Source organism: Peromyscus californicus, unplaced genomic scaffold (assembly GCF_007827085.1).
Source record: "Peromyscus californicus insignis strain IS unplaced genomic scaffold, ASM782708v3 Scaffold_14__1_contigs__length_90479793_seg_2, whole genome shotgun sequence".
NCBI lineage: Eukaryota > Metazoa > Chordata > Mammalia > Rodentia > Cricetidae > Peromyscus > Peromyscus californicus.
In genome coordinates, this window is record NW_026294436.1 from 12,715,807 (window position 1) to 12,743,440 (window position 27,634).

Sequence of the window (27,634 nt, forward strand, 5' to 3'; positions counted from 1 at the left end):
TAATGAGCAGAGATGAACTGATTAGAAAGTCCTTCTGTTCTGCATTTAATATCACCATCACCAACATCAGTTACTAGAAACGCTTTGGAAAGGGTGTGGGTGAAACAAGACCCCTGGCAAGCTTCAATGCACAGACTCCAGTTTGTGGGATTCCTTCAACATCTCCATTTTAACCCACTCTTACACTAAATGGTTGCTTTGGACTTCTTTGATCTTTCTTTCTTTTCCAATTGCAAGTGACAAGTTGAATGCCTTTCAGAGAATCTTAGGAAATTCATCGGTCTAGGTTGCAGCTCTGCCCACTAACTGCCTTCTCCTCTGAAGACACAAAACCTTGGAGAACCCCCTGCCTGCTCCATGGCTGAGATACCATCACATAGTTTGTGCATCTTTACCAGTTGCCAAATTAGTCTTCTTGCTACTTCTGAACAGTTTTCCTTGTTACTTAAGACCCAAGTGTTTCTCTCTGCCTTACATAAGCAATAAAAGTGCATAAACGCCACTGCCTAGCCTCGTACACCTGCTTCTGCTAATGCCCTTCGAACAAGCCACTGTGGAGGGCAGCCTGGACTGCTATATGCATTCACATTCATCCCACAGGCAGCATGCTCCCACCATGGCCGGCTGAGAGCTTTGCCTGGCGCCACCCGCCCCTGGCACTGTCTCCATTCGAGAACAAGTCCAAGAAATAGAAAAAACATAAAAAGCTATTGTCCATGTCCAGTGAGAAATGAAACGCACTGGACCAAGCATCACAACTTCCTTAAAATAATACACCTCTTTATCACTTCCACATGGGGATCAGGCTCAGGGCTGGCGAAGTCATAAACCTTTTGAAATCAATGGCTTGAGCCATCACCGCTTGACTCTAACACATCCTCTTTTTTAAAAGAAGGCAATTTATTACAAACTTTCAATGGCTTCACCTTATCTTCTGCACTAAATTTGGTCCATGTCCTGCTTGGCTTTATAGTGTTGGCGGCAACCAGAGAGGGTTGGTAGCGATTTATTAATAAGAGAACATGCATGGCCTGAAACTGTGGCGGAAGAAAATAGCTTATGTAATACAGTGTCGCCACAGCCCAAAGTTTACCTCATCTAGAAAGAATTAACGACACATACCAGATTTCTTCGGCTTGTCCCCAGGCAAACTCACCCCAGATTTCTGTTGTTGCCTGTTTGTTTATTGTCTTATATAGCCCAGGCAGACCTTAAACTTGCTATGTTGTCAAGGATGTTCTTGAACTTCCGAACCTCCAGCCTCCACTCCCTGGAAACTGGGATTACAGGCTTACATGCCTTGTAGGTTTATGTGGTTCCGGAGATTGAACCCAGAGTTTTAAGTGTTTACCAACTAAGCTACATTTCCAGTGCTCACCCCAGATTCGAGCCTCCTAGTTACAGATGTGGCCTCCTGGGGGTTAGCAAAGGAAGTGATTGTTTCACTTTCTACCAGCAATTCTTCCCTTTCCTCTGAAACAGTCACAACCACAATGGAAACTATAAGGCAGGAAGGAACAAGGTTTCATCTTCCAGAGAAGAAATGGCATTTTCCCCACTCAAGGGGTAAGCAGGCTGGCCTGGGAAGCTGTAATCAGATTCAGCTACACTTCAGCAGGTATTCATTGGAAATGACACATTTATCTGGTTTCCTTGGCTGAAATTTTCCCCCAGGATTCTCTCTTCATGTGCTCTACCCTCTAGCCTTCTCAAGGGAGGAAATTGATGTGTCAAGATGCTCCAGCCAGTCCAAAGAGCAGTGTCTCAAGGTCATAGCTAACTCATCTGTCCAACAGAAGTGGTGGACCAGATAGTCCTCCTGGTCAAGGAAAGTCTGGACTACGGAGGATTCTGGCTTGAAGGTGATGTCACAAGACCTTATCCTGAACAAGGGCTTCAGAAATCAATAACTGCCCATTTATTGTCCCTGAGGATTCTTGTTTTAGCCTAAAGGAATTCAGTATCTTCTCAAGAGAAAGTAGATGATTATCTAATGGCTGGATACCTTGGTGCTTGGCACAGAGAATATGTTTCAGGCACATAAATTCCTCTTCCCACAGCTCACTGGACAGGTGTGGTGCAGGTGATGCCATAGTTCAGCAAACTGTTTTATCGGCCAGTGGGGTTCTAATGCTCTTGAGTCCCTCCATGTTCTGCCACACTCTGTTATCTTGATGTTTCTAGATCCCTCATCTAGATGCCTCTCTACATGCATACACTTGCAAGAAGGAAAAATGTGCTCTCAGGAGTCAGCCACAGAAACAGCACACATTTACCATCACACACACACACACACACACACACACACACACACACACACACACACATACACACATAATCAACTGCTCACAAAAGGCCATGATTGTATAATTCCACTTACATATAATGTCCAGAATAGACAAATACATACAACAGGAAATTAATGCATGGTTTCCAGGGGTCGGAGGAGAGGGAAAATAGGATGGCTGGTATAAAGCCTTGTCAATTTACTAAAATCCACCAAATTCTGAAGTTTAAAACAGTGAACCTTATGGTATGTGAGTTATCTACTAATTAATCTCTTCTGAAGAGGTTGGCCAGATAGGTGGGTAAAGACACTTGCCGCCAAATCTGACGGCTTGAATTCAATCCCCAAGATGGTAGAAGGGGAGCAATAGCCCCCACAAGTTGTTCTCCAGCTAACATATAGTTAGAGAACAGAATTTTTAAAAATTGTTCTTAAAGTTATAAAAGGAGATCACTCGAGATGGCTTAAAGTATAGTATAAAGTGCTTGCCACACAAACACAAGGATTTGACTTCCAATCCGCAGTGTCCACATACAAAGACAGGCAGAGCACTGGGTACCTATAATTCTAGCACCAAGGAGGTGACCAGGAGGGTCCCTAGGGATCACTGGCCAGCCATCTTAAATGAACCTGTGAGCTCCATGTTCAGTGAGAAATCCTGTCTTGAATAGAGAGCAAGAGAGAAAGACATCCATTCTCACACACACACACACACACACACACAATCAAATAAATAAATGAATAACTAACTAACTAACTAACTAACTAAATAAATAAAAGCAATGGGGAATAGAGAAAGAAAAAAGCAGACCAGAGAATGTTAGCATGGTGATTGGGAAGGCCTTGGGGGAGGAAGAGGATTCTGTTCCTCACCCTAGTATAGTCTTGAGCAACTTACCTACCTAGCCTCTTTGGGTGTAAGATCCCCCAATATCATGTGACAATATCATGTCATTGTGAGCTTGGCAGACTAATTACTGGGACACCACTGTCAGGAGTTAAACACTTAAATCAAGTACCCTCAGCAGGAAAAGTAAGTTGAACTAAGACCCCTGGGCTATTCTTTCGATGTTTTAGTGCCTAAAACAAGGCCAGATGTGGCCTCTTTTTAGATGTTATTTAATGCATCTATTTTTGAGACAGAATTTCATGTAGCCCAGGCTCGCCTGCAACTCTCTATGTAGCTGAGGATGATCTTGGCCTTTTGCTCTCCCTACCTTCACCTCCTAAGAGCTGGAACTATAGACAGGCACCATCATACTGGTGTTACGTGGTACTGCAGATGGAAACCGGAGCCTGTGTGTACTACAAAGGACTCTGCCAACTGAACTCCACCCCCAGCCCATCTATGGAGACCTATTTATTCGTTTCCGACCGTTCCGTGAGCACAGGCTACATACTCCTACTGTCTCACTTAAGAATGTAGGTGGTCTGTTTTTACTCTTGCACACAACTTCTCAAGCATGAAAAGTCGGGGATGTGACACTCTCTCAATGAATGGAATCCAGGCCCTTTTCATCAGGTGAGCACTGTGACGGTCAGTTTAAAATGTCAGTGTGCCACAATCTAGAGTCACCTGGGAAGAGAGTCACAACTGAGGAATGATGTAAGTCAGTTCGTCTGTGGGTAACTGTCTGGACTGAAGTAGGAGAAACCACCCTGGATTGTGGGTAACACGGTATTCTGGGCTGAGCAGGAGTAGTGAGCATTGCTCTCTGTTGGCGGCTGTGGGTGTAACTGTGCCGAGTCTCTGCCTTGATGTCTCCTCAGTGATGGGCCAGGACCTGGAACTATAAGCTGGGTAGACCCTTCCTCTCCTAAGTTGCAGTTGGTCAGAGTCTTTTATCACAGTCACAGAAGCAAAAGTAGGCTAAGCATGGCAGATGTTCCTTCTCACACACTGGACTAAGAAACCTTTGCCAGCTTGGGAATTAGAAAGTCAGCCTTTTTTTAAAAAATTAAGAAAAGAATGAAGTGAGGAAAGGAAGGAGGGATACACAATCCAAGAGGATGCAGATTTGGGCTTTTTGGGGGAATCCATAAGGGAAGCCGTTATCCCTTTCGCACTTCAAAGGAAGCGGTGTGTTTTGTTTTCATTCTTCATCTCCTTTCCACTTGGGAAAACAGACCCAGCTTTGAAGCCTCTCTGTTTAAACTCATTAGGAAAACCATCAATGAAGGAAGCTTTCATGAAACTGTAGTGGGAGGAATTAGCGTGATGGGGAGAGCTGGATCAATCCTCAAGCCTTTCATCTACTAAGATGGGAGGTCAGCCCCGGCTGCCTGTTCAGTTGGAAACTTAACGTAAACAAATGCTCCGCTTACTGGAGAGTCCAAGGGACCAAAGGCCTATGATATTCTCCCGAAAATCCTCCCAGCAGCCAGCTCTGCCTACTGCATTACCAAGACGGATGGATCTGGAGAGCGTAGAGAGCAAGTTGAATGGCAAAATGTCTTGCCCCAAAGAGAAAGGTGTTTTATTTAGCATCCCAGAAGGAAAAGGGGCAGGATATCAATGTTCATAGCACAGACTCCCTTCCCTCACAGTTCATAATTTTACTCGGGTTGACATGGAAGCCTTCTTAGTGAGCCTGGTATTAGTATATGTGAATATCTATGTGTGAATATCTGTTTTGATGTTGGAATCCTGCCCCTCCCCAGCCTCTCTCTCTCTCTGTGTGTGTGTGTGTGTGTGTGTGTGTGTGTGTGTGTGTGTGTACTGTCATTCTTCAGGCATTGTCTACTTTGTTTCTTGAGAGAGGGTCTCTCACTGGCCTAGCAGAGCAGGCTAGGTTGTCCAGTGAGCTCCACGGTTTCCACCCCCACGTCCCAGACACATGTCAGAATTAGGACAGCTTAACACGATGCGTGCCAGGAATGTTTCCATTTTTGTTTCTGGTTTTGTTTGTTTGTTTGTTTGTTTGTTTTAATCATGGGGTCTCAGAATTAAGCTCAGGTCCTCACGCTCATGCTTACATGGCAGAAACATCACCAACTGAGTGATCATCATAGCTTTGGAGTCATTTTTATTCTAACAGTTTTTTCTTCCAATGAAGTAAGTTTCCCTGGTCAACATTAAACTATGGCGATTAAAAAAATATTTTACTGTGTCCTTATCTTGTATGCTTGTGTGTGGAGGAACTTGCAGTTCGTTTCTTTCCCCACATGGGCTCCAGGGGTCAAATTCAGACAGTCAGACTTGGGAGCAAGTGCTTTTACCCACCGGGCCATCTCCCTGGCCCGAGGGGAAATTTTAAACCTTTTGTCCTCCAGTTACTTTATATTCTCTATGATCCGTCTGACTGATTCAAACTGAAGTTAGTGTAGGAAAGCAGAACTGCCGGTGGTTGTCTAAAAAGAGACGGTAGGAATCCTGGAGGAAGAGGAAAAGAGACATGGGGTGGGTGAGGGATGGCTCGGCAGGAGGAGGAGCCAAGCCTTCCTGCCCGAAGTGGATTACTCCAGAATCCACATGGTGGAAGGAGAGAACTGATTTCCGTGAGTTATGTCTGGTCTCCACAGGAACAATGTGCCACATTCGCGCACACACACACACACACACACACACACACACACACACACACACACAGAGACCAGTGATGGAAAGATGGGAGGTAGAAATGGGCAGATCCCTGGAAGCTTGGACACCAGCTTGGACAGCCAATTTATTAAAGTACCAGGCCAATGAGAGACCCCATTTCAAACAAAAAAATAGAAGATGCCTGAGGAACGACACCCAGTGTTGTTTTTCAGCCTTCACACAAGAGTTGTGCATAAATGTACATACAGAAACATGTGAGAACAGGAACATGCACACAAAGAAGAGTTATAGCTATGTCAGGCAAATGGATGGATCTAGAAAAAATCATCCTGATGTGAGGTAACCCAGACTCAGAAAGACAAACATGGTATGTACTCACTCATAGGAGGATACTAGATGTCAAACAAGGATGACTGGACTGCTACTCATATCACCAGGGAGGCTACCTGGAAAACAGGACCCCAAGAAAGACACGGGGATCGCCCAATGACGGAGAAATGGAAGAGATCTTCATGAACAGCCTGGACATAAGTGGGGGAAATGAAGGGCGAGGTTCGAGGGAAAGAGAGCTTGGGGGAGCGGGAGATCCCAGCTGGATCAAGAACAGAGAGGGAGAACAAGGAATAAAAGACCATGATAAATGAAGACCACATGAGAATAGGAAGAAGCAAAGTGCTAGAGAGGCCCACAGAAATCCACAAAGATACCCCCACAATAGACTACTGGCAATGGTCGAGAGACAGCCTGAACTGACCTACTCTGGTGATGGGATGGCCAAACACCCTAATTGTCGTGCTAGAAACCCCATTCAATGACTGAGGGATCTGGAAGCAGAGATCCACGGCTAGGCCCTGGGTGGAGCTCCAGGAGTCCAATTAGCGAGAATGAGGAGGGTTTATATGAGCGAGAATTGTTGAGACCAAGGTTGGATAAAACACAGGGACCAATAGCCAAATGAATGGAAACACATGAACTATGAACCAATGGCTGAGGGGCCCCCAACTGGATCAGGCCCTTTGAATGGGTGGGACAGTTGATTGGCTTGATCTGTTTGGGAGGCATCCAGGCAGTGGGACCGGGTCCTGTGCTCATTGCATGAGTTGGCTGTTTGAAACCTGGGGCTTATACAGGGGCGCTTGGCTCGGCCTGGGAGGAGGGGACTGGACCTGCCTGGACTGAGTCTACCAGGTTGATCTCAGTCCACGGGGGAGGCTTTGCCCTGGAGGAGGTGGGAATGGGAGGTGGGCTGGGGGGAAGGTGAGGGGGGCGGGAGGGGGAAGAACAAGGGAATCTGTGGCTGATATGTAGAAATGAATGGTATTGTAAAATAAAAAAATAAAATAAATAAAAAGAAGAATTATAGCTATGTATTACCCTAAGAAACACAGTGAATGATGTAAAAAAATGTAAACATGCATACATATGCCATTCTGTGTATGTTTGGTTGCATATATATCATTTTGTATTTATGTGTGTGTCTGTGGTGCATTCATGTATATATGCATGCATGTGTGAATGTATGTGAGTACATGTGTCTGTGTGCATATGGATGGAAGTCAGAAGAGGCCCTTGGGTGCCCTCTATTTAATCCTGCCTCCTTTCCTAGCAACAGTGTCTCTTACTGAATCTGGATGTTGTATTTTCAGGTAAGCTGATTTGTGAATGAGCTCCTAGATCTGTCCATCTCTACTCTTCAGTGCTAGAGTTACAGGCAGTATGACCCCATCAGGCTTTTGTTGGTTTCTCTGTTTTGAGGCAGGGACTTACCATGTAGCCCTGGCTGTCCTGGAACTCACTCTACAGACCAGGATGGCACACAACTTAGAGATCCACCTGCCTCTGCCTCCCAAGTGCTGGAATTTAAGACCTGCACCACAATGTCCTGCCTTTTACTTGGCTGTTGAGATCTGAACTCAGGTTCTCATGCTTAAGTGGCAAGTGTTCTTACCCACTGAGCCATCTCCCCAGTTCCTTCCTGTGTATAGCTTGAAAAAGAGAATCCACGGACAGTTGTACTGTGATATAAAATTGACAAGTAGAGTACGCTTCCTTTCTGACAAGCCCACAAGGACAAATAGAACCCGCGTTTAAAACTTGGTAAAACTAAGCACAGACAGACTTGAGGAGACATCAGTTTCCTCAAGCAGTTACCTTTCCCTTCACCAGGAGCAGATGTCCACCCATCCCTCTCTTGCCATCCCCTCATTTAACTCAGGAGAAAATAAGACACGGAATGAACCTAGCCAATGCCTGGAGCCAACCTTGTCTAACTTAATGAGCAGCTAACTAATCCAAAAGGAAAACAGCCATTCCTTATCCAGCCATAATGGAGATGCAAGATGGCATGTAAATCAGTAACTCTTGTATTGCAAAACAGACAAATAGATTAATGCGTATTGCAAGGATGGGTGAGGAGATCGATCAGGTTACTGATTCAGACCATGAACTTTCTCTCAATATACTGCATTTAACTTTTAAATAAGGTTTAGGAGAACCTGTAACACTTTGCTCACTGACAGAGCTATATTTTAGGAAGGGCAGAAATTGGCTAGTCTATAAAAATTAAATTATGCCCCTTTCACTGTATCTAGTCAAGAGGAAAAACTCTAATTACAAGATTGCACTGTCAAACAAATGCAAATTCGTATTCTTTATATCCTGGTTTAAAAATTCATACTGGAAGGTTGGGGGGAGGCGCCTCTTCTGAAATGAAAATCAATATTTGAAATATTTTTATGGAATGCAATGATAAATAAGCAAAATAAATGTGATTCTCAAGGACGCTGCTTAGAAACACCAGCCCATGAAGAGCAGAGCTGGTAGAGAGTCATTAGTCATGAAAGCGTTTAACCATCAATTAGGAAGGACAAGGAAACTTCTCTTCCTCACAGCCCACAGTTTATTATTCCAGAAATGACCAAGGGGAAAAGAGCATCATGAAATAACTTCAGATCCTAGCCGGAGCACCTCTCTAGAGGACAGGCAAAGGTTAATTTTAAGTATACCTCCATGGAAATTAAATTTACCTTCCTCAGAATTCGTAAGAGCTGGGTTTGCAGACTTAAGCCAGGAAAGACCAGCTGGAGGCCTGGACATATCATATTGCTGGTACTGGGGGATGGGGCAGGCAGGGAGATTGTCTTTCATTACTGCTTAATGTCAGGTTAGGTTGGTTCATTAAGATTTCTTAGTCTGTTTAAAGCCTTGGTATTTCTATAGCTATTGAAAAATGCCAGTCCACAGGACACTCAAAACTTTGAAATTCCTCCCCGTTGACTTTCTGATTCTTTCAATATCCACCTTGTGGTCTGTCCACTTGGCCTGCCAGATGAACTTGACAGAAATAAATAAATAAATAAATCGCCTCAGTCCTTAGAATTTTGCCCAAGTTATCTTCTCGGGTGTATATGGTGGTACATTCCCCTCTGTCAGAGGCTGACGGGGGCGTTGCAGCAAATGCGTTTGGTCAGGAAGCACATGTCAAGAGCTACAGAGTCACAATGGGCTGCTGGACTAGGGCCAGACATACAACTTTGTAAAGATGTTCTTTTGTTTCTTTATAACATAGAAAGGGTAGCCCAATCAGTACCTCAACGTGGAGCATCCCACAGTCTCTGGAAGAGTTTAGAAATGACCCATGGCCACATAGACCACAGACGCAGAGAATGAGCATCTTCAAGGGGAAGGGGCCAGTCAAGTGAAGCCCAACAGAACTCCAGGAAGACACCTAGATGCTCTTAGGTTAGAATCTCTGAGCCTCTTCCACTCTGATGCACTAAGAGTCTCAGCATAGTCTATGTTATGAAGGAATTCAGACTTCGATTCCTAACGGGACCACTTAACAGGCCCTGCTTTCTTTCTGGGGGTGAACTTGGCAAAGCAATGCAATCCCAGGCCATCTGGTTGAAGTATAGGAAATCAGTCATCATGAAGAGGCTCCCGTTTCCTGAGACACCACCTTAGCTAGTGCTAAGGGCTGAGCCAAACACACAGTACCTACTATGGAAGTTAGTTCATGTTGCCACAGTTTTATTATACTGTGGTCACTTAGCAACCAAAGTTGTTCCCCGTCCTTGTTGGCAAAAAAATCAAACTGACTGGTCTAGAACGATTACATGAAATTTAATATGGAATGCCTTCAAGATAACAGTCCCAAGACGTTGCTTTCTGTTGAGGGAAATAAATAAATAAATAAAAAATAAGCAAGCACCACCAATGGAAACAGTAACCACATCTGCCAGGCTACCAACAAATTCCTGCTCCGAATGCCTTGCATTCATTTATGACTAATATGCACCCCTGTGATGGTTAGTGTCAACCTGATGGGATCTAGAATCATTCAACAGACAGGGCCCCTGGGCACGGCTGTGGGGGGTTATCTTTGTGTCACTTTACATGGAAAGAGACACCTTAGTCACGAGTGTTCCTGACTGTGTCCCTGACTGCGTCTCTGGACTGTAATCACGGAGAACAGCAGAGCACCAGCTCTGTTCCGAGTGTGTGCGAGATGACCAGTTCCCTCCAGCTCCTGCTGCTGTGGCTGTGACCGAGTGGACTGTACCTTGAACTGTGAGCTAAAAATCAACTCTGCCTTCAGTTAATTTTGTCAGTCTATTCTGTTATAGGAAACAAACGAGCAAAAACTGAGATACTCCCCATGACCAGTTTTCCATTGGATCCATCAATTGCTTCTGTTTCTCTAGACATCAGGATTGGGGCTGGGGATACTGGAGGTTAGTGAGGAAGAGTGTTTGCTGCACAAGATGAAGACCTGAGTTCAGATCCCAGCATCCAAGTTAAAAAAAAAGCTAAGTGTGTGGCCGTGCGTGCTTGCAACCCTAATGCTACGGGGGACTGAGACAAGAGAATCTCTGAAGCTTGCTGGTTGCCCGACTAGCTCCACAATCAGTGAGAAACCTTGTGTTAAGGGAAAAAGTGGGGTGTGATAGAGCTGGATGTCCACCTGGCTTCCACCTGCTCCTTCATGAGTGTGTGCACCCTCGTATATGTACATGTGTTGTGAATATACACATAAAACACATGCATATAGAGCATACACATACATATGCCACACACACTCTCAGAAACACACACACACACACACACACACACACACACACACACACACACTGCTTTGATCTTAGTTTTTCTTCATATTTAGACCTGTGGTCTATGTCCTGTACCCTGTGGCCATTGACCCCTTGTTTGGAGACAGGAAGCAACTTGACTGTGTTACTAAACAACAAGCACCCTAAACCAGGGACTTCCTTCAGGACTCGCTGGTAGCTTTCTGTGGGCAATACGGAAGTAATAAGGTGCGCTCTGCTTTTCTATAGTATGATTTGTAGAAGAGGATGAAGCAAGATGAAAAACAGCACTTCAAAAGGGAGTGTGTCACCGTCATCTTGGAGGTATACATAGACAAGAGGTGTTTCTCCGAAGCACCCTTCTGAGAATACATCAGATTGATAACTGCTTTTCTCAGTCACATTCCAGCTTGTGAAACACAAAGCAGCGGTTTTGAGGATCCTGAAGAATTTCTTAAGGCATGCAAATATCTCCCATCATGTCTGCCTCAAACCTATCTCATGGAAGAGGGTTGCAGATACTCAAAGAACAAGAAATGCTTGGCTCAGGTAAAATACAGTGCAAAGAAAACCACTCATACAAAAATAATGCACATCCATCTTAGCTGTAGAATCATCATTAATTTTTGTGTTGTCCTACTGTTTTTAATAGCAGGAATACCAGATGCTAAAACAATGCTTGCTGGTTTTGGAGGGGGAGGGTACATCATTCTTGAGAGCAGTTGTATCTCAGACTTCTCACAGGAGTGATTTGGGGACAAGGTACCCACCCTTGAGCCAATAATGCACTACGAAGCAGCCTATACAGCCATCCACAAAGGGTTTAGGGAGACGGTTCAGCAGATGAAGTGCGTGCCAGGCAAGTGTAAGGACCAGAGTTCAGATCCCAAACACGCATGTAAATGTCAGCAGGGCAAGTGAGATGCCTGCTTGTAACCCCGGCTGCAGGAGCCAGAGATCTGGGATCTTTGGAGCAAGTGGTCTAGTTAGAATTGGTGAGCTCTGGGTTCAAGTAAAAGACTCTGCCTCAATATATAAGATGGAGCACAATCAAGGAAGACAAGGATATCAACCTCTGGTCTCCGTACATGCCAATATGTATCTCCACAGGCACGAATACCACATACACATAACATGTCAAAAAAAGTGTGTGTGTGCACCTACATATAGTCATGTGCCAACAAATGTGAATGTGTATGCATGCATACATGCATACTACACACACACACATACAAAAAATAACACACATACGCTCACATCATAGCCCAGTGTTATGGAGGGCTGGCAGATATGCTCCCTAAGCAACCAAGACGTTCACAAGATACCTCCAAACCCTACCCATGAGGAAACTGCTTTGCCAAGGTGCTGTCTTCAGTGCTAGCCCCCTGCATTGTTTTGCCAGAGAGTTAGGTGAATCAATTGTTCTAATCCCCCCATGGAGCTCTGTGGGCACCTTGTTGGGCTGAAAAGGAACAAGGCTCACTCAATGTCATTCATCCCAAGATGGTATTTCCTTTCTTTCCAACAGCCTTTAAGCAGCAAAATCTCTACTTGACCTTGGAATCAAAGCCATGGCTTCCTTTATTTTCTCAAAGTTCTGGTTCCATTTTGGGGGTGAGTTTTTAATTCTAACTCCAGGGTGGGTGGGATTCCACCTCTCAACAGACTTATGAGCTAGAGTGAAGTCTGTTCCATCTAACTCCCTTCTTCCGCTGCATAACATCCAGGCTCTTTGCTCAGATAGCCAATAGCTAAGCTGCTGGGGGTGGGGGTGGGGGATAACCCTCCCCGTGAAAGATCTTGGCAATTTGTGCCTAGAATTTGATGCATTAGTTCTAAAATTAAATAAAGATCCTATAGTGTTCTTCAAAGAAATATGGTGCGGCGCTCTGACAAAACACATTTTTCAAGTTCTGACCTCTGGGAACTTGAAGTAGCTTCATATTTCAGGCTGACATCGCTCACAGGCTACTGTCTAGCTGCTGGAGCTGGGACCAGTTATCCATATATTTTTTTTTTTTTCACCACCCTGATCAGCTTTTTAGTCCAGGAAGGTGAAGGGAGTAAATTAAAAAAAAAAAAAAAAAAAAAAAAAAAGAAAAAGAAAAAAAAGAAAGAAAGAAAAAAAAAAAAAAGAAAGCAAGCTACTGATTTACAATGACTTCTCCTCCGGAATCCCTTGGGGAGAAGCCCTGGTAATTAACTCTAATGAGGTTAAAGTAACTTCCAACTCTTCGTTTTCCCAGAACTGTAAAAAGTAAATCTGCTAACCAGTGTGTGTATGTGTGTGTGTGTTCGCACATGTGCGCGCGTGCGTGCACGCACATGCACGCACGTATGTCGAATCAGTCAGTGTCTTTTCCTGTGTAATTTAACACCCTCTATCCCCAGCCCTAGATGGCGGTTGGAGGGGGAAAGAGCGGCCCAGCTTACCCGCACTTTGCTCCATCACTTCTTTCTGACACATGTCTTGAACGTTCACGGTGCAATTTACGATGAACTCAGGGGACGAGCAGTCGTTGTTCAGCTGGAATTCTTCACACTGGTAGCACTGAATTTGCAGCGCCAGCCCTGCGGGGCAGATGAGGTGGGGTTCAGAAGCACTAGTTAAGATCTGGCTTGCACAGAGCACACCCTGGCTGGGCTGTATCACCATGTACAGCCCCAGACAGCGAGGGCTTTTGGCCTCTGGATCTTCAGTAGGGCTGGCAGCGCCTGAAGCCGGCAGGGGGCGGCGGCACCGGTTCCTAGCAGGATAAAGCCCTGCCGGAGACCCTAAATTCCTTCTCAAGACACAAACAGCTCCTGTAACACCCCTCATGCTTTTCTTCAAGTTGTTGCAAAGGGAAGGGTGAGAGGTCAAAACCCCAGGATTCAAGCTTCAGCTCCTGTCTGAGCCTAATTGCTAATTGGTTACAAATTGGTTAATTACTATTTTGGCACCATTCATAATTGCATTCGCTGACGCCTTTTCGGTTTTATTTATTTAATCTTGGAAGTCAGCATTCATAGGCTGGGGCTCCGAGGCTTCCTAGCGACCACCCTGCAACCTGAAAGGAGGCGCTGCATGCCAAGTGTCCATGAGCCTCAAGTCCTCCGGCTGGTTCGGAGTCTCTTCTTGTGATCAGTGAGGGGAGCAGCTGCTGAGGGTGGGCGAGTATATGGTGTGTGCACGTGGTGTGTGTGTGTGTGTGTGTGTGTGTGTGTGTGTGTGTGTGTGTGTGCTCGCCCTTCCCGGGACCGCTACACTACAGTCCCTTTAGACCTGGCTTCTCCATCCCCCTGCCCCTTAAAAACAAAAAATAAAAAACATGGCTGTTGGGGGAAAAAAAACAAAAACAAACTCTAATAGCTTAGAGTCCATGATCAGGGACTAGGTCCAGCCTTACCATATCTGCCTGGTTGCTCTCCTCCGATCTGGGAGCTTCTCTTTGGACTCCATGTCCAGCGCTCACAGTGTGTCCCTTCCTAGCACCCCACGGATCATACGCAGAGCACAGATAACTCAGCCTGGGAGGGCCGTCCCCCGCCCCTAGCTGTAGGTTGTCCGGTGTGTCGCTCACCTGTCCGCGTCGTCGCTCCCTTAGGTGGCCACAAACACTTGATAACTTGAGTAGGTTAGAGGTTTGTCTCCCCCTTTCCCTTCTTGCCTGGCTCAAGGACCCTCCCCACTCCCAGCTCTGCATCCCCGACTGTGTACCCCAAGCAGCTGCAGCTGAGAGTCGTGCCAATCTGCCGCTCTCCTGCAGCGCGGGACTTGGAGAGAGTCCCAGTCTGGCGCCTCTGGGTCTCAGTTTCCAGCACCAAACTCCCGCCGGGTAGCCCCAGCGCAGCGCGGACCCCAGATGGGCGCACTGGGGGGTTAGAGCAGGGACGCACGCGGAGAGATGGCATGAGCGTGTCTGGCCAGGTTGCTGGCCTCTCCGTCTTCTTACCTGGAAGCCAGAACAATCCGCAAAAAGTTGCTGCGATGCCGAGAACCCACATCCTCCCGGATCGGCAGGGCCGGGAGCGGGCAGGAGCATCAGAGACCGAGACCGCAGCGGAGGCGACAGCAGCGGAGGCTGTCCGGGCCGCAGCGTCTGTAGCTGCCGAGGTTTGCGCTGCTGCCGCCCAGGCGACGGCTGCCACCGAGAGGAGCCGCAGGTGTCGCCCGCGGCGCCCGCATCGCCCGAGCCCGGGGCTCCCAGAGGCTGGTCCCAGGCTCCTCGGGTTCGCGCTCCCTGGGGCGGAGCGCAGCGCCTCCGGAGGAGTTGGCTGCTGAGGCTTGAAGAACTACTGGCGATCCCAGGCACCCAAAAAAGTCTCGCCTCTTCTGCCCCCACCCCTCCCACTCCGGGTACCACGTGACGGCTGCTGAGTTGTGGTGGGGGTGGAGGGCGGGGAAGGCTGGGACTGTCTCTCTACTGTCCCCACCCCCTTCTGCTACCCTTTTAGCCTACCTCCTCCAGTTCCTTGGAAAGGAGAGCCTGCAGGGCTCGGGAGTAGTAATTTAGAGAGGTTAGGAATACAGAGGTGACTAGGGCGCAGCAGGTGCCGCCAGGCCAGGACCTGTCCTGTGAGAACTCGGAGATCCGAGTGCTGGGCTGGGTCTCGGCACACTGGGATACCTTTCCCTTCCAGGTGCTCTGTTCCCTCCCGGTGCTAACTAGTACCCCTGCAATTGGGTAGGTGATAGAAGACCCACGCAGCCCGGGGTCTTCTATCACCTACCACCCTCTGGGTGACTGTCTGGGATAAGGTGAAAAGGTATTTCCGTGCACCTGGAAAAGTTGCATGGTCGCTAGTTCCCTGGGGTGTCCGGTGCAGCCGCGCCTCTTCCTGGGAGAAACCCACAACACAGGTCACCCCGATCTTCTGGCAGAATGCCTGCGAGTACGATGGTGACCCCACCGCAGGTGGCTCCCTTGGCCAGACCATCCTCTCACCGCTGGAGGATGCAGCGACACAGCCCTGGTCGCCTAGCCATCCTGGCGAGTGGACACCGGGATCTGTGCTTTCTTTCACTGAAAAGCGAATGGGGCTGCCAGCTCCCCCAAGCCACCAGCTATGAGTATACACTCCTTACAGCGCTCTGCACGCCCAGGACTTGGTCATCAGTTGCCTCCCTCCTATGCCACCAGCCCCCAACCCCCTTTCTGACAATGCCAAGCGACCCACCTTGCATATTCCCGGGACACCACGGTGCTAATTTTCCTTCCTGGTGGAGCTTTGCAGAAGGCTGTGCTGTGCAAAGAGCTGGCAACCGAAGCTCTTGGTGCCCCCGCCCCCAACCCCGCGCATTTCCACCCCCACCACCCCGGATTTGGGAGCCTCAGTGGAACCCCGTGGCTAAGCTCTACCTCTCTCCCGAGGTGCCTCCCGAGGGGAAGTGCTCTCAGGCTGGGCTATGATCATTTATTTCCCCACCCTGCCAGCAGAGCGGGTCTGGAAGGGGCATAAATGACTTTCTTGTAATTCCTCTGCAGAGATCGGTCCACAGCCGCCTCGGGCTCATTCTCCCCCACCCCCTTCCTTTCATTTCTAGCGGGTTAACTCCTTGGGGAGACGGGGATGCTTTGACCATTACTTGCTTGTCTGCAGTGTGGATCTTAACAATTGTTCGAATTACTGTTACAGGAGCAAAAAGGGCCGGCTTATTTATTCCTTCAGGGAAACCTATTCACAGAGCAAGCTCGGGATGTGATTAAGATAATCACGGGACCAATCGCTCCTTGAATAAAGTTCTTTTCTGCTCTTAGAGGGTGTGATAGGACTTTTATTCCGAAATGAAATGAAACAACAGAAGGATTTTTAAAGTCTGAAAGACAAAGATGCTTTACACAATTTGAATTTAGGATAACAAAATCCAAATACAACAAATTGCACAAATAAAATAACACTGGTCATACAATACTCTATAAAGATACAGGTGTGCTAAGGCAACCGCACAAGTCCTAAACACAGCTCTACTCTGCCCGGTCTGCAGGCTTCTGTACAGGAGGAATTATAAATAGTGCACGTCTAGAAAAAATACACGTAACCTTTAAAATAGAATTTATCCTCACATATAAACAGTCTTTAATAGAAAAAAGGATATTAAAAAGTAAGAAATTTTCATAGCACCAACCATTCATTTATTTCTATAAAGTGGATATGGCAAATAGAGTACCCAGATTTTAATTTAAAAAAGCGGGGAGATAATAAAAAAGTCAACAAACACTCAGAATTGTAGAGAAATACAATGGAGAAGATGGAAGATGCTGGGGGTGAAGCCTGCTAAGACTTGCTCCCTTCTGCACACAGCAGAAGCACTACCAATGGATGGCATTACAATGTCAGTCTTTCTAGTGGCAATTTGGAAATTGGACCACCATTCAAATTGTCAATCAAAATGAGACTCTGAGAGACAGTGATTACCTCAACCCTCTAACTTTTCTGCAGGCCCCATGTTCAGACTGACACAGTGTACACACAAATAATTTGAGGACCAGGATGATTAACTTCACAAAATCCTTAGTTGGAGTTTTTTTTTTTAAATATATTATCAACTTCTAAAACTTAATACATCATTTCAAGAGCATGGCGCCAACTCTTTTTATTGCTATCTTTCTCCCCCTAGAAATATAATTTCTCTTCCCCCCAAATTTACAGCTTTTATACAAATACTAAAAAAAAAAAGTGCAAACATTGAGAATTCTCTATCATATTTTGCTTTTAATCCTCATGAAACACAGTAAGTCGCGGCGATCTTTATCAATCCACTAGGGGAGTAAACTCGTGTGTGCTGGCTGCCTTCAGCTTCTCTGGAGTCAGTGCTCCCTGCACCCCCAGCTCTGTGCTCAGGTCTCACTGAGGGGTGCTCCCCTAGGCATCATGGGAACCTTGACTTGCACAAGAGGAGAAGCTGTCATACAGAGAGTCACTGAGAGACTCCACGTTGTCCACCCCAGGCTTGGCCGAGTCACCCGATGGCGCGTCTGTCTTCCGGCCTTCCTCCTCCTCTTGTCCTTTAACCGTGCTTGGAGACTTCGATGTTCCTAATAAAATCACAGTATTGCTGTTAAATTTATTGAACGACTCCAGGGAAATTTCAGATAATCTATTCTCAGGATCTTCTTTTGTTTCTTCAACTTGTTTCAGTTCCTGCAATAAAAAGGAGGAAAATATTAGAAACATAATTCTTTGGAAAAAATCAATTTATCCTATCTGATATTCAATTATTGTCGGAATAAAGTACAGTTTAAAGGGACAGAGGGAACCTACAAGTCCTTAACAATCTTTCAGTGTAATTAAATGCAATAATAAAGCTAATTTTAGGGATAAATCAAGACTTTAATCATTTTACTGAGATAAATAGATCTCAATTTGCAAACCAGTTAAGTGCCACTTAATTCATTTTAAATGGATCCATTTGAAATTTGCTCAGGTAAAGTGTCATATTTTTCATTATCAAAGGTTCAAAGCCCTCTGTTTTCTTAATAAAATTCCTTGCACTTTTTTTTGAAAGGGATACGGATTGAGTTTTAGCCAGAAGTTATAGTTATTCAGGGAGAAAAGGCATAAAATCCCTTAGATTGCCATAAAATTTAAGTACATATTAAGCTTGTTAAGAATATTGTCATGTTTGAATTTTGTCCCTTTTAGGCACCTAAGATATTTGAAGGAGAGCTCCAAGTCATTGGCTGCCTATTCCAGAAGGGCTAGAGGCATAAAAACCATGTAACGGGTCTGCAGTTTAGTAACCCTTCCCTTCCAGAAGACTCCAGCCATACCAATTTTTCCCCAGGTATTTGTGGCACGTTCTTAATACCCCCCAAGACTCCATAAAATACTGAAGTTATACTAGACAATCATTGTAGGTACTCTGTAAGCATGAGTGTGTTCAGCTGCTCAAGTAGCTATCAGGCTGGGGTGAGAACACAGGGAGGCAGAGATGCCAGAGGCAAAGAGAAGAGTGGGGTGGTTACGTCTCTAAAGCATTTCCCATCAACTTTTGTTCTTTGAGGCAAGAATCCCACCTTACCCAGGGAAAAGCAGCAACAAATATGATGGCAAGAGCTACTGCCCGTTCAGCCTCCACCAGGACAAAGACACTTAAGAGATTTGATTAGCCTCTCACAAACCTGCAAGGTAAACATTTCCTTTCGCTTTCTGGCCCATGGGTTACTTTACAAGTTTTATTTCACTTTAGTTGATATACAACAGTCTTACTTATATACAGCACACAGTGTTTTCATTCTTATATAGGATGTATAATAGTCCAATAATGGTCTCTTGGGCTGGGGAGATGGCTCACTCAGTGTATTACTTCCTTGAAAGAATAAGGACCTGCATTTGATCCTCAGAACCAATCTGAAAGAAATGGGTGTGGTGGCACACACTAGCCATCCAAGTGCTGTGGAAGCAGAGAAAGGACATTCTCTGAGCTCCATAGCTAGCCAGCCCAGCCTACTTGGTGAGTCCTAAGGCAGTGAGAACCCATCTTTAGAGAGAAAACACACCCCAAATCCAAAGCAAAACAAACTACATAGACAGTGTTAGAGGAATGACTCTTTAGGTTTTCTTCTGGCCTCTATATGCATGAACAAAATGTGCACCCGTACACACACACACACACACACACACACACACACACACACACACACACACGATATTTAGTATGTCCATTAACTCAAACTTTAGTCACTGTAGCAAGAAGTCAAAACCCTTTTCTATAGCTATTTGGAAACACACAATACTGCTAACAAAACTCACTTTTCTAGGAACACAAGATCAGAAACAAGGCTCATCCTGATGGTCACTTGGCTGCAGCTTCCCTGCAGGGCACAGAGTGGCATCTGATGTCAGGCTGGCTGAGTGTGGGGCTTTTATGCTTTCTGTTGGTTGGACCTATCCCCTTGTGTTAAAAAAAAAAAAAGGACAACAATATCATCATGATTGTTTTTTAAATTTTGTTACCCTAATCTTTCATTTCAATGATCTGTCAAATCATTTTGAATATATGCAGTTTCTTCTACTACCCACACCATGCCCCATATGATTATACTGGACTTAGAAATGCCATGAGGAAACTGATGGAGACAGACAGACAGACGCAGTCAAGACCTGGAGATTCTTAAATGCCAAGTACCCAACAGAAAGAGAAAAGAGATATGGAAGTGAATGACTTTAGTGTTCCAAGGGCCAGTGCTGGGGGTTTCTCTGTTCCCCACTGGAGAGTGGGGTCATTTCACAGGAAGATCTGGACGTATGCCTTGAATTAGTGTTCATTTAATTACTCAATGTGCTGAAGTATTACTTGTAGACCTGGTTTTCAATCTTAAATGGTTGCCTGGGAACCATGGTGAGGGGCTGGTCCACAGATTCCTAGCTGCGCATAGATAATGATTTCATCATCAGGAAGAACTCAAGCAAGTGCTTTTTAATGTTCTGCCAAGTTTTAGGCCTTTGGTCCCTGCCCCTCTAAATTACACATGGCACAATATTAACAATGGGTGGTGAGTAGGAAATGGCTTGGAGAGAGTAAATGTTTATGTCCATCACAAAATAAGAGTATGTATTTATGTTTAGGTGAATAAAAAGTCTTCAGTACAGTTTTTCATCACCTGGATGTGTTTGTTACTTCTTTTCAAGAAAAACAAGCATTTTTCTCACCTGTTCCTGGATATGGATCTCAGATTCACTCAACACAAACTTCTCAGAAAGCTACTCTAAGGCAGATGGAAAGTCTGGATGTAAGGCCACATGGTGAAGTGGGTTAATTAGAGGCCCTGGAGGGAGACAACCTGAGTGTGTCAGCTAGAGCCTGGCTGTGCCACCAACATCCTCCTTTAGGTGTGAATGGTGACAGGTGGACCTTGTTTAAGCACTGAGGAAAATCTAGAACACAGCCACTTACAGCTCTCGCCACACAGCAGCTGCTTCATTCACATTTTCTTCAGTGGTGCAGTTGCTGGTAAGTACTGCTGTAAACACATGATCCCTCCTGTGTCTGTGAACAGTCCTAAGGAAACTCATTAGGACACCACACACACACACACACACACACACACACACACACACACACACCCCACAAACACACACAAACACCATACCACACACACACACCATACCACAAACACACAAACACCACATCACACACACACATCACACACACACCCCTCATATCACACACACACATACACACACCACACATACACACTACACACCACACACACACATTACACACACACACACACCACACATACCACACACACCACACACACACACCACAAACACACACACAAACACCATATCACACACACACCCCACACCACATACACACAAACACATCACACACACATCACACATACCACACACACACGCACACACACCACACACACCACACCACACACCACATCACACACACACACACACACACACACACACACACACACACACACACACGATTATCAGTCCATGGCAGTGGTTCTCAGAGTTCACTCTCTAGACTAGCAGCAGCCACTGGAACATCAAGGAGCTTGTTGGAGATGCAGTTCCATGGTGTCCACCCAGACCTCTACATCAGAAATCTGGGGCCCCGCCACTTGTTTTAAAGAAGCCCAGAGTGCGATTCTGACACACGCTCAATATGCAATGTATACATGTGCTGGCTGGGTTTATGTCAGCTTGACACAAGCTGGTGTCATCAGAGAGCGGGGAGCCTCAATGGAGAAAATGCCTCCCTAAGATCAGGCTGCAGTCAAGCCTGTAAGACATTTTCTTAATTAGTAACTGACGGGGGAGGGCCCAGACCATTGTCAGTGGTGCCATCCCTGAGCTGGTGGTCCTGGGTTCTATAAGAAAGCAGGCCGAGCAAGCCATAAGGAACAAGCCAGTAAGCAGCACCCCTCCACGGCCTCTGCATCAGCTCCTGCCTCCAGGTTCCTGCCCTGTGTGAGTTCCTGTCCTGACTTCCTCCAATGAAGAACAACAATATGGAAGTGTAAGCTGAATAAACCCTTTCCTCCCCAACTCGATTTGGTCGTGGTGTTTTATCACAGCAATAGGAATCCTGACTAAGACAATACAAGTATGAAAGCTTTAAAATAAAAGAGTGGGAGCAGTAGAGATGGCTCAGCTGTTAAAGGCTAGGCTCACAACCAACAATAAAATATAAGAATGGACAGAAGAAACAAGCTATGTATGTATGTTTGTTTGTATGTATGTATATGTCTATCTACCTATCATCTATCTCTAGAATCTACCTAAACTGTGTGTCTACCATCTATCTGTCTGACTCTGGTCATATTGGTTATGGAGAGAAGGAAAACATGCCTTCTCATTGTGAAGTGGATGAAATGTGAGTTCACACTGTTAGCTCCACACCACTGGTGCAAGGGACAAGAAGGGCCACTCTTCACCTGGCCTCACAATGGGAGCCCCAGGAAGTAATGAAGACAGTGGTTCAGGAACATGGGCTGTGTCTAACATCAGAAACGTGGGTCCAGAGTTTTTTATTTAGAAGGTGAGAAATCTAGGTACTGCTTGCATTCATTAAAAATTCTATGCTTTTTAATCACTTGCTCATAAGAAAAAAAAAAAGAACAGTGGTAAAAAAACAAATAAAAACTCCACCTGCACACCAGCCTGCAGTATCTGCCATATCTGAGCTGGTGGATCAGGCACCATGCTGTGTCCTTTTCTACTTGTCTATTTTTTAGTCTATGTTTTATTGGTGCACATTCATGGCACATAGTGATGGGTTTGCACGGAGACATTTCCACGGAGGCGAACCTTTCCCTTTGACCACAGTCACCCCGGCCCTCCCTTTCCCCCCATCTCCCACGATTTCTGTTCTGTCCTCCAGTCTCATTTCTGGTGGGATCTGTGGGGTCTCATGGACAGGAGGATCAAATCATCTGCAAATAGGAACAATCTTACATCTTCTTTTCCATTCATGTCCTTTTATTTCCTTTTCTTGTCTTATGGCTCTAGCTAAAGGCTTCAAGCATTGTGTTGAATACGCATAGAGAGAGTGGGCGCCTTTGTCTTAGTCCAGATTTTAGAGGAAAGTTTAAGTTTTTCCTTATTTAGTACTGCATGTTGAGGTCGTTAGCATTTACTTATTATTTAAGATACATTTTATTTTTAATTATGTTATGTGTGTGCATGTGTGTGCAGGTACCCAGGGAGGCCAGAAGAAGGTGTCTGGAGTTGAAGTTACAGACAGTTGTGAGACACTAAATGTGGGTGCTGGTAATTGAACTCAGCAGCAAGGACTCTTAACCACTGAGTCATCTCTCTAGCACCTTGATCTATCATTTACATTTAACAGTGTTTGTTTTATGAATTGGGCATGCCAATGTTTGATATGTATATGATTAGAATTATTTTATTCTCTTGATGAATTATATTTTTAACCAATGTGAAATGATATTCTTAATCTCTGCTAATGCAGTAATTAGTAAGATACCAATGTGGCTACACCTGCTTTTTCCTAGTTTCATCACTTAGAATGTGTTTTTCTATTGTCTTACTCTAAGTCTGTATTGATATTTGCCAGTGAGGTGTGTTTATTGAAGGTAACAAGTACATGGATCCTGTCTTAACCCTAACTACTACTCCTTATCTTTTGATTGGAAATTTGAGGTTATTAACATTATTATCTTTACTATTGATCAAATTTTCTAATTTGTCTACCTTGTCCCCGAGTCCCATCTTCCATCTGATCATTTCTGTTTGTAAAGCTTTCCACTGAGTTTTTAGTTTAATTGAGCTTCTCATTTCCAAAATTTTAGTTTGAAGTTTTCAGCATTTCTGTTACTTTACTGGATCTCCTTTTTCATGTCCTGTGTTCATACCTTCATTTCACTGCACTCTTTCATTCTCTTTGAATTCACTCAGTGTATTTCATGTTCTCCTTGAAATTGTTTGATGTTCTTATACATTCCTTTGACTGCTTAGGTTTCATCTAATTTGCTGTTATTGGAATCCATCACTACAGGATTGGTAATTTAGAGAAGTCTTGTTGTTTTTGGCTTTTCATGTTTCTCTGCTGGGATTTGGACTCTGGGATTAGGTCATTGATTTGATTTTTTTTTTTTTTTTTTTTTTTTTTTTTTTTTTTTTTTTTTTTTTTTTAGCACCTGTGGGTTTTTAGTTGTTTTCTGCGGCTTGATTCTTGAGGTGTGCTTCAGTAGCTAAGTCCTCAGCCCCATACACCCTGGGCACTGGCATGATCTCCAGCATCTCTCTGAAAATTCCCTGCAGAAGCAATGCAAGGGATGGAGAGGCTTAAGAGGCTTTGATTGCTTGGGCTATTTGCATTGCATGAGCATGCGCATTTCACTGCGTTTCAGTTCCACTCCCTCCCTGGAGCATCCATGCAGCTCTGTGGTTCTTTGGGTCTGCTGCTCATGGTGGGGGAAGAGAAACCTGTGACGTTCATATAGATGTGACTGGGAAAGTATTTTTTTTTTACTCTCCTTGACCGAGCAGTTTAACTGCAGAGTTCACTCAGATCTGCAGCCTTCTTGTCTCAGGGGAACAGACAGAGTCCTGGGACAGTGGCACCGAGTAATTTTCCATTATTTGTTTCATGCAGTTTGTAGCTCTGCCATCCCAAACTTTGTCTTTGTCCTGGATATCTTCCTTTCCTCTTTGTTTATGGAACAGGAAGCATGGGTGTATTAGTACTTTCTCATTGGGACCGTCAGCTGGGTACTATCTTGTCAGATGCCTTTTATCTATAAATATTTGAAGCTACACTGGCTTTCCATTTAAATACAAGGAGTGATTGAGGTCAAACAGTAAGGTGTTCATGATCTACTTGGCAAATGGTAACAAAATAGTGTGACTGTCACACACTAACCCCAGCGATGATAGCTCATGTTAACTGCAGTAGACACTAAGGACATTGAAGGGATTATCACTTTCCAATTATTACCTTCTACCTTTCCTTGTCTTTCATTCATCCATTTTATAATCTTTTCTGTACACATGATGTGTGTATATGTATGTGCATGTATGTGTGTGTATGTGTGAGAGTTCAGGTGCATACATGCCACAGCGGGTGTATAAAGTCAGAGGACTACCTGGGGTACCAGTCCTCTTTGCCTTCTACCTTTCTGGAGACAAGGTCTCTTTGCACACTGCTGCATACACCAAGGTTGCTGGCTCACAAACTTCTGAGGACTGCCCTAGTTCAGCTTCCCATTTCACCATAGGAATGCTGGCATTACAGACATGCTCTACCCTGTCTGGCTTTTATAGGCTCTGGGGATTCTAAAACATATCCTCAAGCTTGCATAGCAAACACTTTACCCATGGCACCATTTTTCTAGCTCCATTGGTTTGTTTATTTATTTGAGATAAGGTCTCAAACTGCAATCTAGTTGGGCCTGGGACTCACTATATAGGCCAGGCTGACCTCAGACTTGCTATGATTCTATTCCCTCAGCTTCCGGAGTAGTGAGAGTTCAGTAATAAGCCTGGTTCCCAAATTGCTTCAATGTGGAGGCTGGCATTAGCATCTCCATTTATCGCCGTGAGGCTTGAGGAGGTGTAAGAACTCACTTAAGGTCCTGCTGTAGTACTGTTCGAGTATGGCAGTGTGCCTGCAGAGTCCAGGTTCTTAACCTTAACCATGAAAAGGCACTTAACAAGTATCAGTCAACTGTGTCTTTAAGAGTAACACCTAAAATAAAAATTATGGGGCTGGCGATAGGGTTTAACAATTAAGAGCAAATACTGTTCTTGCAGAGGACCAGAGTTCAGTCCCCAGCACCCATGTCAGGTGGCTTACAACAGCCTATAACTCTAGCTCCTGAGGATCTGACATCCTCTCCTGGCCTCCTTGGAAACTGTATGCATGTGTACAGATGTACACATAGATACACACACACACACACACACACACACACACACACACACACACACACATATATATATATATACTTAAAAATAATATAAATAAAAATAAGAATTACAGAAGAACAATAATGATGAGCCCAGCACAGATCAGTGCTCAATGAGAATTTTGTCCGTTCCATAAAATATCCCATTCCTTCACATGTGTTGTATTTCACTGGAATTAAAATAAAATTATTGTATTAAATTTGTCTCCTATAGGTGGCAACAGCTGTATGAGTGACTTCCTTGTTGGGGCTTTTTCTTGCACTTGGGAACAAGAGCAGAGCTGAGCAGGCAACAGGAGGACATGCTTTCGGGCTAGAAATGAGCATCTTTGCACACTCACAGCGTATTTTCTTGTCTTCTGTGCAAACACAGGCTTCTTAGTGGTAATCCTAGCAAGGAACTGTGAGGTATGCTCCAAAATTCTCTTGAGAATCACACTGCAACTAATTTAATGCCTTGTTGTCAAACAGTAATCAATCAAACCAATTTACTGTATGGCTGACTCTGCATAAATAATCTCATGGTTATGATTCCCAGAGGACACTCTTGGTCCTATTTTGAAGGGTAAATAGACTTAAGATACAGTAAAGAAGTGAGTGAGTACTCCAGTATGATGCCATGTAACAGGCGCTTGCTGTCTCAGTACACTGGTTGCTCGTCCACTTCCGGTCAACATACGTCATGAGAGTCTATCTCTCGGTCTAGTAGATTCTGTAGTGGACAGACCTGCTGTAAAGCTGGAGACACAGAATGAGATGTGACAAAGAGATGCTCAGTGACCCAATCAGACTCTCAGAACTGTCAGCACAGTAGGTGGGAAGAAAGGACTTTATTTCCAAACAGGTTCCCCTTTAGATTCTCATGGAGCTCTAATATCAACATAGATGGCAAGGGAGGCCAGAGCTGACTGTGCCCTACACAGGATACTTACAGAACCTGTGGTTTGCACAGATTTAAGATTCAGGTGAAATTTGACCTGGAAATTTAGTTTGCTTATTTTTGGTTTGTTTGATTTTTTTTTGTTTGTTTTTTATACAGACACACATAGCATATGTTTTCACTGTCAAGGATATGCACAAAAGAAATTTTGCCTAGTGCAACACTGATAATGTTAGGAAGAATCAATTAGGAGGAGAGACAAGCTCTTGCAAAAGATGTGAGATATTTGAGGAGAGACCAAAAAACTTAAGGAACTAAACCAACAAAAGAGATACATTTATAGTTATATACCTATACCTACCAATGGCGTGATCTATCTATCCATCCGTCCGTCCATCCATCCATATATCCATCCATCCATCCATCCATCCATCCATCCATCCACCCACCCACCCATCCATCCATCTACCTACCTACCTACCTCTACCTATCTGTGTATGCTAACGTCCACTTCTAAGAGATGCACGTTAAGTTTTATAGCTAGAAACTCCTGCCCACAGTCAGAGAGAAATACACAGTAAACTTATGAAACAGCAAAATGAATCATCATTCTATGATTAAGGCTACTATTTCATCATTTCAAATAAATTTTCATTGTAGATTTTGTCTTAAAGGTATTGGTTCTCATGCCTACTGTAAAATGTCAGAAAGCTATTCACGGCTGCTGGGGGAATTCAAATTGAGCTTCCTTCCTCAGATGAGCACTAGCTCAGCATCAGAGTCCTTGGCCCAAATTAGTGCAAACAGGGTCTTAATTAACATTCCGAGTCTCTTAGTTCTCTACCGCTATAGAGAATCACTGCCAATCATCCCAGGAAAACACATGGTAGGCAAATAGCCAAACTTACAAAGTATTTTTACTATGTGTCAAGTACAGAGTGACTTTATTGCATGAATTAT

The 27,634-nt window shown here is 44.7% G+C and overlaps 2 protein-coding genes across 13 annotated transcripts in view; both read right to left on the minus strand.

The window, feature by feature from the left end:
- The window catches only part of Lypd1 (LY6/PLAUR domain containing 1), a 44,601-nt gene extending 28,402 nt beyond the window's left edge, over window positions 1–16,199 (minus strand). The window contains exons 1-4 of one of the 5 annotated variants that reach the window (XR_008217865.1): window positions 16,076–16,199; window positions 15,679–15,885; window positions 14,305–14,850; window positions 13,373–13,486 (exon numbers count right to left, since the gene is read on the minus strand). Coding sequence is in view for 3 of the 5 variants with exons in the window: in XM_052736779.1 (XP_052592739.1) it covers window positions 13,439–13,486; window positions 14,305–14,850; window positions 15,679–15,693 (609 nt within the window). In the remaining 2 variants the exon portion in view is untranslated. The other 4 variants (XR_008217864.1, XM_052736782.1, XM_052736779.1 and 1 more) reach the window with 4 other exon arrangements.
- Window positions 16,200–16,658: 459 nt separating this feature from the next.
- Nckap5 (NCK associated protein 5) overlaps window positions 16,659–27,634 on the minus strand; it is a 926,583-nt gene continuing 915,607 nt past the window's right edge. For 4 of the 8 annotated variants that reach the window (XM_052736785.1, XM_052736787.1, XM_052736784.1 and 1 more), the window contains one exon: window positions 16,659–18,040. In XM_052736785.1, the coding sequence (XP_052592745.1) occupies window positions 17,762–18,040 (279 nt within the window). In that variant the 3' untranslated portion in view covers window positions 16,659–17,761. Of the gene's footprint in view, window positions 18,041–19,651; window positions 19,794–27,634 lie in introns of those variants that run through there. The other 4 variants (XM_052736786.1, XM_052736792.1, XM_052736791.1 and 1 more) reach the window with 4 other exon arrangements.